At 39.0% G+C, this 18,897-nt stretch overlaps 1 protein-coding gene across 1 annotated transcript in view; it reads right to left on the reverse strand.

The window, feature by feature from the left end:
• Positions 1-1,692: 1,692 nt before the first annotated feature.
• cacna2d4a (calcium channel, voltage-dependent, alpha 2/delta subunit 4a) overlaps positions 1,693-18,897 on the reverse strand; it is a 108,494-nt gene continuing 91,289 nt past the window's right edge. Inside the window, 12 exon segments of the mRNA XM_034200846.1 lie at positions 1,693-3,025; positions 3,260-3,342; positions 3,740-3,855; positions 4,726-4,846; positions 5,821-5,841; positions 6,355-6,410; positions 8,219-8,271; positions 8,368-8,443; positions 9,463-9,533; positions 10,098-10,160; positions 10,378-10,422; positions 10,848-10,862. Coding sequence (XP_034056737.1) covers positions 2,933-3,025; positions 3,260-3,342; positions 3,740-3,855; positions 4,726-4,846; positions 5,821-5,841; positions 6,355-6,410; positions 8,219-8,271; positions 8,368-8,443; positions 9,463-9,533; positions 10,098-10,160; positions 10,378-10,422; positions 10,848-10,862 — 813 coding nt within the window. The 3' untranslated portion in view covers positions 1,693-2,932.

The following is an 18,897-nucleotide window of genomic DNA, read 5'->3' on the forward strand; positions in this document are numbered from 1 at the left end:
CCCCTGCACTAACTACAACCCTGCTGAGAATAGAAACCATGATATAAACGCGATAACACCTGTGTGGGGAAGTGCTTTATCTTCAGGCTTTTTATTTAACCTTTATTTAACCAGATAAAAAAGCATTGAGATAGAATCTCATTTTCAATGCTGACCTGGCCAAGAAGGCAGCAACGTTACACATAACAGTAATACAAACATATAAAATACAGAGAACATAACTAAGAAAACAAAAGACATTAGGACAGTAAAAAAGGCTTGGGGAATAACGGATTACATGTTACGAGATTACATAATCAGGATACAAAAAAGGTAACTTTATTATATTACAATGAAGAAAGAAAACAAGTAATCACATGACTGTTACATACAAAAACAATAGAGATTACTTGAAGGATTACAGTGGTACAATAAATACATGTGAATCGATATGTTATAGGTAGGCGTATTGAATGAATGTTCCTTATGGTTTTACATTTAGGCTGCTTTAATTTTTAAACACCTTTATTTTTTAATGCAGTAGGTGGACCCCTGATTTATTCAACACAAATATAGTTGGCTTTTGATTAATGTATTAAGCTTAAACAGCATTTGTAAACTATAACTGTTACTTACTACATTTGTTATATGAAATATGTTGGTTTCTTCTTTCCTATGGTTACATTGTTATACACATAGTAAATAACTATGTTATAAATAAATTTATTTTTCTCTTTTAGTTATTTGCATTGAATTTGATATTGAGGTAATCCAAAAGTAGGGGAGTTTTCAGGTCACTTTACTTTTTTATTTTGATACTGAGATTACTGTAACTAGTAGTTAAAGTTACCCTCCAAACCCTGTTTATCTAGTCATTATACCCCAAGGTAGAGGCTGACTTGCCTGTCAAAAAACACCAGATCAACTATTCTTCTCGTTTTAAAGTAAAAACAAATTTGAATCTTTGATGGACTTCTTTGAATCTCTGAGGGATTTATGTGTTGCCAACCCTTAGGTTTCTTTTACGTTTCCCTTAAATTGTTGAGCTTCTTTGGGAAGATTTTCCTCGTACGATGTAAAGCCCAATCAGACAAATAATGTGATTTATAAGTACAATTGCATTGTTAGTTGCCTAGGACAAAAAGTGTCTTTTGTCAAAATGTATACATAAAATGTTATATGTTTAATTTATATCTAAATGTTGACTTGACAATAGATATGTTTTAATCATCGCCAACTATTTATATACTATTTCTAACAAATATTTTTGACAGTACTGGTGGATGCTACTGACTATTAGTCGTTTGTAATATTCAGCATTATCATCTAGTATATTAAATCAAAACATGAAGTAATACTGGATTCAGATTCCGAGACAAGCTGATTGACAACCATCACACTTCCTATACTCTTTTTGAAAAGCATTACACAGCAACCGTGTCTCAAGACAGTGTTGTGTAGTTGCAGATATGATTTCAAACCTTTGGATTGTTTATGTTGCTAGTGCAATATGAAAGCTGATTTGATTACAAGAGCTCACATCACCACTCTAGATATTCAACTTCAATATAATATATGTATTATATAACCCCTTTGAGTATTGGTAAAGTACTGATTGTTTTAGTCTGGTATTGTTAGCATCTGTAATATGTTAGGGTCATTAGTCACTGACAAGCAAAAAACAACAACAAACTGGTGACAAATACGATAAAAAAACATGGACAATTTATTTTACTTATCAAATCATGACTTCAGTCAACACACAACTTGTACACATGTCAACCATACAATATTAATATTAATGTACATTGCGATTACTCATATGAACATTTCACATTTTAATTTGTTCATAATAGAAACTTGTTTCCCAAACTGAGAGCATTTTTTATTTAATCATGAAGTTATACAATTATATTGTTGTATAGTCCAAGGGCTTAGAAGCAAATGCATGACCTTGGGACACAGGTAAAGCATCTGAAAAAACCCAGTCCAGTAAATGCATAGTCAACAGCATAAATGACTTCTGGAAACACTGATGCTCTGGTACAACTGCATCTTCCTTCCAGTTTAGCCTTGAATCCATTTCATTGCATGTATTTATCTAAAAAACAATCCATCTTTTTGTTATCCTTTTTGATTGTAGATCTACATCCTGTGAGCTCCACAGTGGTCTCTTGCCAAACATAATTAAAACCAAACAGAAAGACACAGCTGATAAAAACATAAAGGCAAAGATATGTCACAGAAACATTTTTTTGGATGTAATCCAAGTTTAAAAAAACAAACAAGATAGTGAAGTGACGTCCCATACTTTTTGATAATTTTTATCAACTCCACTGCAGGTACTTTCTTGTCACTGAACCATCGCCCTTTGAGATTAGATTCAGAAAAACTTATACTGTAAACACCATCCTCTAATCTGACTTTCAGCAGCAACACTGATGTTAAACAACAATGTTCACCAGATATGGCTGTAGCCCTTCTCTCCTGTCTCTCATTCAATGTTTAAAACAGTCAGAATATGAAGCTTTCAGGGGATAAAGTTCTCCAGTTGTGCATGCTTGCAGCTGCATATATAATATGCATGTACTGCAATATTCAGTTCAGTGGAATATGAAAAATGATTAATATATTCCCCCCTGGACTTTCTTCTGTTGCATCATGTGACTTGTAATCCTCTTTTATCAATTCAGGTCATAGCTGCCACCTGCATCTCTTTAGTCCCTCTTTCATTTTGAGATGCAACGTGGTGTATGAGAAAGCAAGTAATGGAAAAGTATCCACGGCAACAACGGCCTATAACAAAGGTCCGTCATTAGAGACTATTGTGGTCGTCATGGGTAGACATTTTTTTTTTTAACCCACTTGATCAGTGTCCAAACACTGATCCTGATTCATTCCAATCTCCTCGTTTATATGAGAAATTGAGTTGAAACAGCAAAGTTGTCCATCATCAGGAGACACGTGTAGAGAAGGAGAGGCAGGCGAGGAAGAGAGATGCAGAGAGAGATATAACAGAAGCTCCTCCACAGTCATTGGCGTTCTCCTGCAGAAACAAACAGAAAGTGATTTCACTTTGTGTCTCTGCCAAGACTAAAGCCATTCCAAACCAGTTTCAATGCAATCAAGCTAAATAAAATAGCAGATATACAGACGCCAGGACAACAAACAAAAAGGCACTCTCCTAATTAGAAATGGGTTTGATGCACAGAAGACATTGCAGCAAAACATTATGAGGAGGTTATGACACAATGAACGTATGGACCAATGAGAAGCTGACCTGGGGGTGGTAGGCGTGGCAGGACTCGGGGCGGCGGCGGATCTTCTGGGACCTCATCCTGTCACACTTCACTGAGGCATTATGTGCAGTGGAGTCAAGGAGCAACCGCAGCAACACAAAAGGATTCTCCACGGCAAGTACTTTCTTGGCACTGAGCCATCGCCCTTAGAGACTAGATTCAGAGAAACCTCTTTTTTTATATTAATCTAGTAAAAAACAATTCTATATATGTACCACAGCAGGCATACACAATTTCCAGAATTAAAGTTTGGTGCAAGGGAAAACAAATAAAGTGATCACTGTTGGGGAGTTTAAAGATCCTGGATTAGTTACAACATTAGAGATTCCTGTTTGTTGTCAACTCGCCCTCTCCATAGCAACAGGGACTGCATTACAAATGGAATTCATTTGGGAGAAATAGGAAGACAAAGGGCAGCACTAGCAGCATACTCCATGAATAGCAAAAAAATCAAAGGATATATTTGACTTCCTTGGGCTCCATGGTGATGGGTGGGTACTGTTTGGAGCAGTCACAGTCCGCCTGCACCACCAGCATCAACAGGTTGCTGTCTGGTATCTGTTGCACCACAAACATCCTGACACACACAAACACATGCACAAAAAGCAAACCTCTCTTGTATTGTATGAAATGAACACCTTGTCAAGAAGAGGTTGCTGAGCCAGGCAGATACAATACCCACAATAATTGTAACAGTGATACAAAATGATATATTTGTGTATTTATTAAATTATTATCCAAATTTGGTTCTCACAGAAACACTAAAGCAAATATGGTTGCAAATGTACTTGACTGCATTTAAAAGTCTCTAAAGTCTGTAACCGTGTCCTTTAGCATTTAAAGGGCTATGTTATACATTTTGTAGCCTCATGAGGGCGATCACACTCAACCTATGATCACAAACCTGCAGACATATTGTAGTAAACAGTGTTTCTCTCCCCTGTTTCCTTCTTTTCTGTTTTACACACACACACACACACACACACACACACACACACACACACACACACACACACACACACACACACACACACACACACACACACACACACACACACACACACACACACACACACACACACACACACACACACACACTTCTCTTCCCCCCTGCTCTTGCCTCCCACTGTTTTCCATCTCTGTTTCTGTCACCCACTCTCCTCCATCCCTCTGTTTTTTTCATTTACCTCTCTTATTAATTTCAGTTTTCCAGTCTCTCTCCCTCGCCCCCCATATACTTCTCGGTCTTTCTGAAACCACATGTACCCAGATCTAATTCCTTTCCTTTCTACGTATTCCCCCTCTTCCTCACACTCCCTGCTCTTAGTATGCAGAATGCAGAAAAGCAATAGAAAATGGATTTGAGGCAGACAATTTAATATAACTGGTCTAGGGTGTGTGTGCAGATTTGTGTGTGCTATAAGTGTGCATGAGTGTGTGTGCTTACTTCTGGCAGCGTCCACACTTAATGATGCTGTTGGTCTCTTTGACTGACGGCTCGTAGACAAAGCTGGGGTACTCGGTGTCACACGGCTGAAGAATGTCCCCTCTTTTCTTATGAGCCGAGGCTATTACAGAAATAGATATGGTTCATGTGTCAAGGTTGGATGTGAAAGTGTGTGTGGAGGTGTGTGTGTGACATTGTGTTGATGACTGGAAGGCTGATAGACTGTGACAGGAGGATGCTGGGTGCTATTTACAGTAAATGCTTCACACTTCAGCCATTTATTGCTCTTTGTACCATGTACCTCTGTTAGATGTGTGCAGGTAAAATTATGGGTTTGAAACCATAAGGAAGAGCTATAATGGTGTTTTGAGAACTTCATGTCTTCTGTATGACTTCCTCAGAATTACATTTGTTTCAGTTTTAACAGTCTGCTTAGGTCTTGTTGTGGAGAATTAGTTATGTAATTAGAGAGCAGTGGTGTTAAGTAACTAAGTACATCCAAGTAGTAGTCTTTTGCACTTTTGTAATTCTACTCCACTACAGTAGGAGGTAAATAGTGTACTTTTACTCCACTACATTTATGTAATACATTTAGTTACTTTACAGATGTGGATGAATGATGTGAAATATAATCAAGTGTTGAATCAGACTTTAGTTCCATCTGGAGTAAATTCACCAGCTACCCTGCAGTATACAAAGTCATTCAGACTAGCTGCACCTTTATCAGCTTTGAGAACACTTTCATGATCAATAATTATAAAACATATCATATATATTATTCTGAAATGGACCAATCTGCACAATGAGTATTTTTACTTTTGGTACTTTAACTATATTTTGATGAGAATACTTTTCTACTTTTACTTGAGGAACATTTTTAAAAAGGGACTTTTACTTGTAACAGAGTATTCCTGCACTCTGGTACTTCTACTTTTACTTCAGTACAAGATCTGAGTACTTCTCCCACCTCTTTCAGAGAGACTGCAATTCATCTGTTTGAAGATTACCACAAACATTACACCACATACAACATTTCGAAAAAAATAATTTTAGAGAAACGATTGTCCTAAAAAACCCTTTGAGACATATACTCACACACGCTGAAAGATGCCTTGGCTGAGTGGAGGGATGATGATGATGATATCGAGTTGGAGGAAGAGTGGATGATTGACAGGTGTAGTAATGAGCAGTGTGATCGATGGGAAGACAGAGACAGATGAGAGGTGAGGGGATCAGATGACTCCATAATGATTTCTAGATTGGGGATTAATGTTTCCACTGCTGGTATTGGATTGACACAACATACAGCACAATGACACGGGACATTACTCCTACATGTTCGCCATGACTGGTTGATGAGAATGAGCGATGGTGAGTTTTATTAGCCCAGACATTCACATTAATATTAAATAAGATTTAATAATCACTTAAGAATTGATTTGCATTCCATGTAGATGTGTGTATATTCTCTAAAGCAGTTGATAATAAGGTCATATTGCAGTAATCTAGGTCTGCTCTTAAGGTTTGATGATCTACAAAATATACATGCAAAAAGGACATTTTAAGAGACATTTATCACAAAGATAAGAGTTTGACCTTAACTGGCAACACTTTTCTTGTAGAACTCACCATCAGCAAAATGCTCCGTGTGCCAAAAGCCACAGAAATTAAACTCCAGGAGAAACCTTATGAGGAAGACAGAAGAGGAGAGTGGACAGAGAGTCAATTAGGCGGCCTTCGTTATGGACCAAAGCAGATAGCAAGCAGATTGCATTCTGACTTCAAAATCTGGGCCAGGCCCCAAAGTTGTACCGTGGGAATATTAAAGTGATTCCTCAGATGAATCAGCAGTAATTAGTAGGGATGGGAACGATTAATCGAATATTCGAAATTATTCAGGTATTCGAATAATTATTCATTTATTCGAATATGAGTTATGAATATTTTTATAATTTTTTTTTTTTTTTGGGAGTGATGCCTAAGTTGATTACATATTATCAAATTGAATAATTCAATGTATATATATATACGACAGTGCCATAGCTAAATGTGTTAGTTGACGTCTAAAGGTGTGTTTTGCTCCGCTCACCGGTCCCTCACAGCGGGCAGAGCTGCAGGTGCTGATCTCTCTCTCTCTCGCGTCCGGTTATACTTCACTCGCGTTCATGTCCAAATCCATCAGATCTAGCTAGTTCTAGCCAATGATATGGCTGCTGCCCCTCCCTACACGCAGATCACACAGACTCTAACCTCATCTTATGCCCAAATGTGGCGCAAATGTGCTCCGCAGCCGTTGCGAGGTTCTGGCGCTAACAGTTCATGAGCGTGCTCCCCGGCCCCCTGTCAACACTCGCGACACATGAGTGGCCAGCGTAAAAAACAATAAGTGCTGCTTGGCAACCGTGTGTGGCGGCAAAGTACATAGACATTTTGACAGGAGAGATTTAGTTTTGCCGGTATTCAACATATTTTACCAGTCATAGTCCGGTAATTATTTACACTCTAAGAAGAGTCCTCCACAACAGACATGGCGTCAAAAAGGAGTAATGTGTGGAAATATTTCGACTAAGTTAGTGAGTGCGGTGTAGAGTGCAAACTATGCTAAATTAAACTTATATATGCTATACCTTGCTATACCCGCAACCTCCGTTCCAGCTGAGAGGGTCTTCTCTACAGCTGGGCTGATTGTGAATCGCCTCTGCACATGAAAGCTGTAGGCCTATAGCTGTCAAACTGTGATCACCAGTTCAATACATTTGACAAATTCGACTTTCTACACTTATTTGAACATGTATGCATTTATTTCCAAAAATTATTGAAAAAAAATTGGGTAAAAAAAAAATTATGAAATTTTTATTTTACCCAATTTTTTTTTTTATAGGATATGTACATTTCGGTTAACCGGTTAACCGTTTTTTGGGGCGTCGAATATTCGAATATACATTTGCTTTCAAATTCCCATCCCTATTAGTAGCATTGGTAGCCGTTCTGGATAACTGGAGGAGCCTTACTAAGTAGTGACAACTGAAAAGTTTATTCCAGCACATAACTTCCCTGTAAAACAGCAAACTGTTGTTTTTGCTATACGGTTTTATAGCAGATTACCCAAACAAGATATAATATGTCATTAACTAAGCATGAGGTGCTGGTAGACAGATTTGATAAGGTTGGGACAAAGCCGAGCCAGCTGTTTCCTTCTGTTCGCAGGCTTTATGCTTTCAATTTTAGACCTAGCTTCATTTTTATCAAACAGACATGAAAGTGTTATTGATCTTTTATCAAATTCTTGGCAAGAAAATTGATAATGTGCATTGTTCTCTAAATATCAAACCATTCCTATTATAATGTTGTATTTTCAACAATGAAATAAAAAATCCACTGCTTTTACAAATATGCAAAACTTAGTGAATAGTGATACATAATAGCACATTTTTACAAAAATCACTTTTGTTTAGGATACACTGACATTGTGGTTGCCCCTAGCAACACTTACAGTAGGAAGTTGGAGAGGAACCACTTGAGGGCTGAAGCCAAACCATAAAACGGCTGAAGAGATAAACAGATGAGCGTTACTTCAGAATTGATTGGACTGTAATATTAGTATTAATATTATGGTATACAGATTGAGTACACTGTGCTTACACTGAGAAGTGGACGGGCGCTGCTGACAGAGTGCGAGTTCATCTTACACATGGCCTGGTAGTCGAACAAGGACACCCTGTAGAAACCCCCCCCCCACACACACACACACACACACACACACACACACACACACACACACACACACACACACACACACACACACACACACACACACACACACACACACACACACACACACACACACACACACACACACACACACACACACACACACACACACACACGGTGTTGCTCTTCAGGTAGTATTTCACTGACTTACAGCGACTCCTCTACCCTCTGCAGACTACCACACACAGCGCTATAGCGCAGCTTAATCTCTCTAGAAACCCTAAACTTAGAGAAGAAAAAAAACTGAGAGAAAATCATCTCAGTTATAATTACTGGCTTTTTTACAGAGAGGATTGACCCAGTGTATATACCGTATATATACTGTACTATGTAGGTAGAGGCAGAAGAACACAGACATCTTTGCAGATGCATGCACTTACAATATACAGTAAGTATGAGTGCACAGCCACTGAAGTTCATGCATGCTCAAAACCAGTTATGTAATATCTTGTGTCAAATGAAACATGACAAAATCCTTTAGCTGCATAAAAATAGCACATCACTCATGAGACTTCAAACATAGATGGCGGGCAAAAGTAAAAGGGAAAATAATCCAGGGCAGTCACAGAAGCTCAAAGGGGGAAAAAGGGGAAAAGCTGAGACATCTACAGAGGACTGTGTTTACAAAGATGGGTGGATTAGCTACCCTCGGCACGTAAGAGTGCAACACAGGGCAGAGACTGTATAGCAATAAAAACAGAGCCTTTGAGTCTCTATAATGACAGCAAAGCACACCCTCCAGGCTATTGGTTTCTAAGCATACTAATGCATGTCTTAGGTCGGTAAGAACAAATAAATAGACATTTGCAACAACCCTTACGTTTAAGACCCAGCAGCAACCACTTATGTGTGTATTACAGAACAAGGGTTACATGTCATCATATTTATGAGCCACAATTGAATTGCAAAATAACCAAAACAGAGAAGCACACACAAAACAGACAGGCAATGAGAACCAGACATTACCGTTTGAACATGCCCATTCTGATTAGTGTTGTCATTACTGATCCGTCAATCTCGCCAAAAAATCTACCCGCCTACAAGAAAAGAGAAGGAATCATCTGTGTGGCTGAACATAATAAATTCACATCATGATCACAATGTGAACTGTACGATCAATTATTCATCCAACCATGTTATGTTGTGTGTTGACAGAGAGGAATAAAAAGAGCTCAAAAACTCACTTCAAACTATAACTGCTACATTCAAATGATTTTCTGCTTTGCTTATTTTGTTATGTTGATTAATTTAAAGCCTCTGCAGTGTTGTGCTAATTATACAATTATTGTGTGTCATGAGTATTGAATAATTACTCCTGCTTGCACATACTGTTGATGATTACTGTGGGAAAAGTCTGACATTTGAAAATGCTAATATGAAAACAAAAAAGGTCATGGAAGTAGTTCTAAACCTAATTAACAATAACAATGTGTTTCTAGGTAATACATAGACTGTTTTGGGTATTCAACATGTGTTTTGTTACTTGTTAAGAAATTGAAAAGTCGACAGGAGTAAGAGCACACAAAAAGTAAAGTCAAAGATTAGAAAGCACAATTTCTGTGTGTGTGTGTGTGTGTGTGTGTGTGTGTGGGTGTACTCACATCATTGCGCTGTTTAGAAATGATGACAAAGCCATTATTGTCAATCATGTAGCATGCAATATCCTGCGATGACAAAAAAAACAGAGAGCAATTATTTATAAAAAAAAAAATCTGTGTCAAACATAAGAAGATGACAACAGGCAAAATAGTAATATCATTTACTTTATGAAGTTAAAGCTACATGTGACAACCTTTTAGAGTTTGAATACAAAGACATGATATAGTTCATTCCTTTTTATCTTGAATTCATAATGACTTAATATCAGACAGTTATACTCACAACGCTGTCACACCGAAGAGGACAAATCCCATCTACGTCAGAGCACTGGAGGACAGACAAGTGAAACTGTTTCAACACTAACAAAGCGATTTAAATATAGGTGGAAGATGTGAGAGTGCAGTTTGTGTTGATGATGATTTTTGTGTACGTGAAAACATGATTGAACCCATGTTGGGTCTGTCTGTGGACGTGTTATGCGTGAACATGTGTCCGTGTCAAGTGCATTTGTACTACCTGTCGCTCTTGGTGAGAAGGTGTTCGTTTGTGTGTGATACTGTATGTCTACCTGTGATTGACTCCTGTGTGTCTGATTTGTATTTGTCTACATCTCTGAATGTCTGTGTGTGTATATTCTGTTTTGGTGTGAAGCCGTCTTCACAGAACTAAGCAGGCGCTGTAGATGTTCAATTTGGCTCTGTGCAAAAAGTAAAGCGATGTTTTGATAAATGAGGGAACTTATGGATACTTACATCTGTGTCATTTGGCTGAGAAGACACCAAGGGAGGAACAACGAGAGATAAAAGAGAACATGAAGAAGAAAGAGAGAAACATTACTTCAGTTAATGATGTGTGAGCCGCTGCATTGACTAGACTGTCTCACTCTGTTGCTGTTAGATTGCTGGGGACAAAGCCATGCATCATCTCTGAGCATAGGCTTTTTAGGAAAAGACAAAAGAAACCCTTTTTTTTGTTATAATTGAAAATGAGTGAAGATTTGTTTACAATATTTACACATTCTCAAGCAGAAATGTAACACATAAAGTAACGTGCAGTTAGGTGTGTGTCACTAAAAAGGGTTTGTTTACTATATATCAGCCGTTGCAAGTGTGCATCAACACTCTCTGTAAACTTAGCTTACTAACACTTTCCTTCTTCACTGAAAGGGTCATAGATCAATAGTTCTCCTCATGACTTTATGGTCATCTTATGTCCACAGTGTCTGTGGACTGGCGTCTGTGGACAATGTGTCTTTAGATTCATGGTCAGGCTATATAGAGCGTGTCGAAGTGGCGAATGAGACAATCTATCATCCTTTTCAATCCCATTACAGCAAAGTGTCATTCTTTCTCTCTGCTTCCCATCGCTGCCTCCTGAAATAAACTGCAACTCAGTGAGGGGACTGACAGAGGATGATCCTTCCCCACATGCTGTTGGTACATAGCATGGCATGATGAGCGACACAATTGATAGGAAACTATATCATCTGTTCCTGCTAATTACGTAACCAAATAAAGTCTTAAGACGTCCTGCTGAAACCTGTAGGATACAATGTTTATTGGACTTAAGAAGCACATACATTGAACAAGCTGAAACGTTGACTTTCATTACATGTATTATGTCAACAGATTTCACATAACTGTATTTTTCAGTGTACTTGAGATTGTATAGTCCTGTAGCTTTAGTCAAAAATGAGACCACAAATTGAAATGTTATCCTGACTGGTGGCACTGGTTAATTGTACATTTGTTGAAAAAATACACAGATAATCGGCCCATTATTACATCATTCATTTCTGAGTGCATGATTGCTATTTTTAATCTGTTGTGTTGGATGTGTGAAATCCTCAGGGGGCCATGAATGTGCACATGAAATGTATGGAAAATGATATTACACTAGGATATTTTTGGTGTACAAAAGAGTGTTGTCCTTATGGTGGCGCTATAGAAACAGTCAGGTAATCACAAGACTTGAAGAAGACATACTAACTGTCTTCACCATCCGCAGTGACTCTACACATAAATGAAAATACAGAAAACTGCCAATTTGTTCAACTTAGCTAACTGCCTCGGATCCTCTCTTTGTTCTGATGTACGTTATCCACTCCGTGAGCGGCCATGTCTCTCTCAGCCTCCTAACGTTTCACACCACAGCTTTCTAAATCTGGGCAGCATGTAAGAGGCTGTTTCCCTGGTTGGTAAATGTGTCTCATCTGAGAGCTCCAGGTGGAGTCAAGGTGAAAGTGAGAGCCTCAATTATCACTCGTACTCTCTGAAACTCGTTCTCACCGCAGTAGATGATACCGCTCTCTGCTCCAGCAACACACACTTGAATTCAAAGTAAGCAACACACTTCAGTATTATAACCATGGCGTTATACACTGAGCTTGGCTATGCTATGAAGCCTGATGCATAAATATACTGTTTCCTTACAAGCTGCTCCATTTCTAAGTATACATAAAACATTTTTATCTTGTTTGCAAAAGATGAGTTCTGTTTCTGGGGATTGCACTAATTACACATACAGTATACCTTCATAACTTATTTGAAACACTGCTGTGCTGTTATCACGCATACACTGAAACAGTATTGTAGTTGCAAATGTGGGACTATAGAGATAGGAAGACCAGCTGAGTCTTGTCCACGAGATAAAGAGCATGCCAAGATGCGAATGGCAACAAATCTGTCATTTTTTATTCTCATTACTTTGGCCTCACAGCCCCTCACTGCGTCTCCGCCCGCTGTCAGACATAATATAACAGCAATGGACTGTAAGAGATGGATCCTTGCTCCGTGCTATTCACACTGTACATTTTAATGTGATGTATCTGTAAGAAATGGCAGATATAACAAAGGGAGGAACAGTCAGTGTTGTAAGGCAATTATTTTTTACTCCTTTGTATTTATACTTGTTCTTATATTGACATTTACAAAACATTTGCAACTTTGAAACACCATGGCAGAAGACACACACACAAACACACTGAGACAGTATACCCAGCAGTGTGCTGTACAGAGCCATCAGAAGATTTTTCTATTCACATTCTGACAGATTCCTATTAGATGGAAGCTAATGCCTTATACTTACCCCCACTAATTCATTATGTATGACCTAATAACATCTTATTTGAAGCTGCTCAAACTTGATACTGTAGCTACAGTATAAGGTCAGATGGAATTTCCCTCACTTCCCCTGCGATCTGAGAACGAACACATGCCTGCATTGCTTACAATGATCATTTCTCTAAAACACATAAAGATTAAGCTCATTTGATTTAGTTAGTAATTAAAGTAGGGATGCATTGGATTAGATTTTTCGCTGATATGCCTATATTTTCAAACTAATTTAGCAAATTGCCAATAACAATATTTTTCACCTAAATGAAGAGAACATCAAGTATTTCCTGCAGTATAATTAACATAATATTATGAATAGTCTTAATTTGTATATAGGCTTTGCAGAGTTTTCCTGAAACTCCATTATATAATTATATAAATATAATTATTATTATATTAACTGAAATTGAAAGTGTCATCTTATTTTTCAGAAACGTTCATTTCTTTCAGATACCAATATGTATTTTCTTAAGCCTTTATAGGTCCCTACCAAGTGCCAATATCATTGTGCAATCTTAACTAAAGCAAATAAATCCAATTTCTTAATGAATGCACTAGTCATTTCATACATATTCACACAATAAACGTAATTATTACAATGTTTTTGACCCTTTTACTGCTACAAAATGCATGGGCAGCATGGGTGAAGACCCAAAGATTACAAGTAATATAAGTGTCATGAGCCATAACAGGACACCGTGTTTCGAAGACGTCCTTTAATGTATATGACTCTGTTGCCATGTAACCAGTTGTTGTACTTCCTCCTGAATATGTATTTCATTCAGGATTTTACAGTAGGTGCAGCATGTTCACCCCCGAGGGAGCCTAACACTTAAAATAGAGCACAGAGAGGGTTTCACACAAACACACATGCATGGATAGACACACATGAACACATACAGTCATGACAAGCACAGGCTGTGAATGAAGGCACACACAATCCCCTATGAAGTAAAGATGTGTGACGGTGAATACATGTCAGGAAGATAAGATGATTACGTAAGATATCTGAGGGCTGAGGGTTGAGGAGATGAGGAAGAAGGAGGGACTATAGGAGATGAACAAAGGGGGTGGAGCATTAAGGGAAAGAAGAAAATAGAGAAGAATTGAGAAGAAAAACGGGACATAAGAGGATAGAATATTGAGAATTGAGGGAAGAGAGGAGACAGACAAAGGGTCAGTGGCGGTTCTAGAACATTTTACATGGGGGGGCAAAGGGGGGGCAAGAGGTCATGCCAGGGTGGCATGGGAGGGCGGACAGTATGTGGTATTTTATACTGTATATAACCTATTTATTGTTAATTCATGCCCTAACACAAGTGTTCTTAATGCACAAGAGAAACAAGGTTCAGACAAACAATCGGGTGCCCTTTGAGTCCCCCAAGCTTACCTCAACCATTTTAAATGAAAGGAAACTACAAAATGTATTTTAAAGCAATGAATTAATGGAACAGGTTGTTTTGCATTACAATGTCAAACTAAATATATATTTAGTTTTTAAAAAATTGGTTTTCTTAGTATTAGACAGACATATTTGCATGTCCTCACTAAGCATTATTACATATTCATTTAATATCAAACAAATCAAAATGGCCAATTATCCCAAAATGTTGCTGCTAATATAATCATATGCTTGTCAACTTTAACTGATCAAAAATAAATTCTGAAAAAATACTTGAATTATCTATGAAATTGCAATATTGTCCCTCAGTTTGTTTCAACCCCGTCACGCCATACCATTTACCCTCCTATTAAAATAATGGATCAGTCCATGTGTGATCTGCATGGAATTACATCATAAAAGTGTCCGTTTCTTCTCTTACCTATATTTCAGTTTTTGTATTTTCAGATTAAGATTGACAAACTCAACATTTCAACTTATAATTAAGTACACAAATGACATCACCCATCTCTTCAGAGAGCTGAAGGTGACCTGTGCAGCAACACATTTCAATCAATATTTGTCAATACTAAGAGCTGCTAGATTGTGCTGCTGTGATGGAATATGTGAGGAGAATAAGAACATACCATGTGGTCCAGCTGGAGTCTCCTCTGCCTCCTGATCCCTGCCTCTGTCCCTCTTTCTGATACTTCATCTTTATTCCTCACATACATTTCTTCTTCTTCACTAATGTCTTCATCTCCTCCTCCTGCTCTGACCCTCCTGGTTTCTTCATCTCCTCCTCTTCCTCCTGCTCTGATCCTCCTGGTCTCTTCAGTGAACTCTCTTTTCCTTTTCCTCTTTCTGTTCGTCCTGATCACTTCTCATATGTCTTTGTGTTGTTGTTGAATCACTCCTATACTCTGGCCTGCAAGAGTCTACTTGTGAAAAGCACTGGTACAAATGCTTGTATAACTTTGCACATTAGGGCCATGTAGCCTAGCTAATATGTAGCATATCATATAACATCAGAAAGTATTGATCAAGCGCACACAGGCAGCTGTGTTTGGATCCAGTTTTTACAGTAAAGGATGTATCCTGGTTTCATTGATCTGGCCTCATGGTTGTGATGTGTAGTTTACGTGGATGTAATAGTAGGCTACCGCGTAGTTTATCAAAGTGATCGATCTCCCAGCTAACGCTGTCTGCGTAGTATTTTGTAACGTAACGCCCCAAACAGCGCCCGTCTGTTAAACGCTATCGATTCAAACGGCAGCGTTTTATTAATATTTAGTTTCAAGCTCTCGTCCTTAGTAAAAATAAAACTAGTGGAAAGGGAAATGCTCCCAGGGGAAGCTGATCCATAGGTGCTGGGACAGCTCGCTCCCTCTCTGCAGCGGTGTGAGCCGCGGTCTGTGTGAGCTGTGGTCTGTGTGAACGCCGCTCCGCAGTTTAATGCAGGGCCGTAGCTGCGTTTTTAACGGGCCTAAAATTATATTTAAAATGATTCACTTTTAACTAATGTAATGCTTGTTTTGTTGCTTGAGAAGCTTGTGGAAATATAAATATATATATAAATAGTGTTTTAGTACAGTTTTAGGGAAACAAAAGTTAGGGGGGCAGCTGGGGGGGCAAGGCTCTACAGTGGGGGGGGGGGGCAGCTGCCCCCCTTGCCCCCCCCGTAGATCCGCCCCTGCAAAGGGTACACAGTAAATGAGGGTGGGGATGACTTTCTCCACAGCATACATCTTGTGGATAACAAGGCCACTGCTAATGCTGCTAATGAGTTCCTGGTAGATGAATGTGGACACAATAACACACTTGTGCACAGATGGTCTTGCATATGGTCCTTGTCAACATGACACACATTAACATTAACAGACACATATACGATACTCTCCCCTTCACACCTCCACACACACGTTCTGAGCATAGCTTTGGTGGCTATCCATCATTTAGTGGCCGGCCAGAAGCCCTAATGCTCTTTTAACTGCCGCCATTTACAGTCATTGGAGCAGAGCCGGGGAACTGCCAAGACATCAAACACCTGCTACAGCAAAGGTGTTATGCCAAATTTAGCAACTTGTCCTCAAGAAAATGTTTCTTGAAGGTGTTGAAGAACCCAGGGGATACTAAGATCCTACACTGAAACCAGTCTGATGAAAATATCCAAGAAGCAGATAAATATCACCTGTAACAATTTGAATAAGGACATTTAAATCTAAAGAGGATGTTGGGGGTTTCCCTTCCCTGTAGTGTGTTATAGGGCTGAACGATATACCGTGTCATGGCGATAACCACGATATGCGCATGCGCGATATTCACACCGCAGGGACGTGCGGTTTTATTCTTTTTTTAAATGCTAACGCACTTTAGCACAGAATTCAAAATAAAGATACCCTTATTACTTATCGAAACTGCACATACAATATATCCGATTAAAGCTGAGACTCCACAGATTATTTAAGTATAGTATCTAAGCGATCCGATCTCGCGACAGGGGAAGCAAACACAGACATCACAACACGTACCTTTACGGAGCTTTTACGGGAGATCGTCTCAGCGTAACTGTCAATCTGATCAAAAGACGTGTTCAATTGCATTAAAACGAGAAAAAACGCGGCTGAATCGGTTAATCCATAGGTTAATAATGTATCTGTGGCTTTGAAGCAATTGTTTATAATCCATAATTCAATTTTTATGTAAAAATCGGAGCACAAAAGTTAGCTGCTAATGGTAGCCACCAGAGTGTATGCAGCTTCCGGTTTTGGCTACGCGTCACTCTCTCCTTATTTGGTAATGTGTGTGTGTTAGACTGCCGCATAGCCGAGACCGGAAGCAGCAGCCACTCTGGTGGCTACCATTAGTAGCTAACTTTTGCTCTGCGATTTTTACATAAAAATTGAATTATGGATTATAAATGAAATATAAAATAAAAAAAATGTATACAGAGACGTTAAAAACCTATGGATTAACCGATTCAGCCGCGTTTTTTCTCGTTTTAATGCCATTGAACACGTCTTTTGATCAGATTGACAGCTACGGTGAGACGATCTCCCCTAGAAGCTCCGTAAAGGTACGTGTTGTGATGTCTGTGTTTGCTTCCCCTGTCGCGAGTTCGGATCACTCAGTGATGATACTATATACCTAAATAATCTGTGGAACCTCAGCTTTAATCGGATATCTTGTATGTGCAGCTACGATAAGTAATAAGGGTACTTTTATCTTGAGTTCTGTGCCAAAGTCCGTTAGCATTTTTCGCTCAGGGGTCATTTAGATGCTTCTTATGAGACTTGTGTTTTGTTTTGGTAAAAATGGTTTGTATCGTCAGTTAGCTGAGATTATTTCTGTTAATCTGGTATAACACATTAATAGGTTCTTAAATATTAAGATCCCCTGAGACACAGTGTCGTGAAAAAAAAAGTAGAGTCCCCGCCGGGACCTTGGGGCTTAACAGGTTAAAAAAACCGCAATATATATCGCAGGGGAACAAAAAATCGCAATGTCAGTTTTTTTCAATATCGTGCAGCCCTAGTGTGTTATATACACTATATAGACAGTTTGTGAAATGTCTTCTCTCCTGCCGCCACTGGACTCTGGAGCAGTGGAAACGTGTTCTGCGGAGTGACCAATCACACTTCCCTATCTGTCCTCTGATGGACGAGTCTGGGTTTGGCGAATGCCAGGAGAACGTTACCTGCCGGACTGCATTGTGCCAACTGTAGAGTTTGGTGGAGGAGGGATAATGCTATTGTTGTTTTTCTGGGGTTGGCCTAGGCCCCTTAGTTCCAGTGAAGCGGATTCTTAATGCTTCAACTTACCAAGTCATTTTGGACAATTCTATGCTTCCAACTTTGTGGAAACAGTTTGGGGAAGGCCCTTTTCGGTTCCAGCATGACTGAGCCCCAGTGCACAAAGCAAGGTCCATAAAGGCATGGTTGGATGAGTTTGGTGTGGAAGAACTGGACCGGCCCCCACAGAGCCCTGACCCCCACCCCATTGGACACCTTTGGGATGAACAAGAACGGAGAGCCAGGCCCTCTCGTCCAACATCAGTGTCTGACCTCACAAATGCTCTTCTGGATGAATGGCCAAAAATTCACACTCCAAAATCTTGTAGAAAGCCTTCCTTAGAGTGGAAGCTGTTAAAGTTGCAAAGGAGGGACCAACTTCATATCAATGTCTAAGAATTTGGAATGGGATGTCATAAAAGCTCCTGGAGGTGTAATGTGTAGGTGGCCCAATACTTTTGTCTATATAGTGTATGTGTTTGTGCATGTAAATGAACTGCAAAGCCTAACACTT

This window comes from Gymnodraco acuticeps, unplaced genomic scaffold (assembly GCF_902827175.1).
Source record: "Gymnodraco acuticeps unplaced genomic scaffold, fGymAcu1.1, whole genome shotgun sequence".
NCBI lineage: Eukaryota > Metazoa > Chordata > Actinopteri > Perciformes > Bathydraconidae > Gymnodraco > Gymnodraco acuticeps.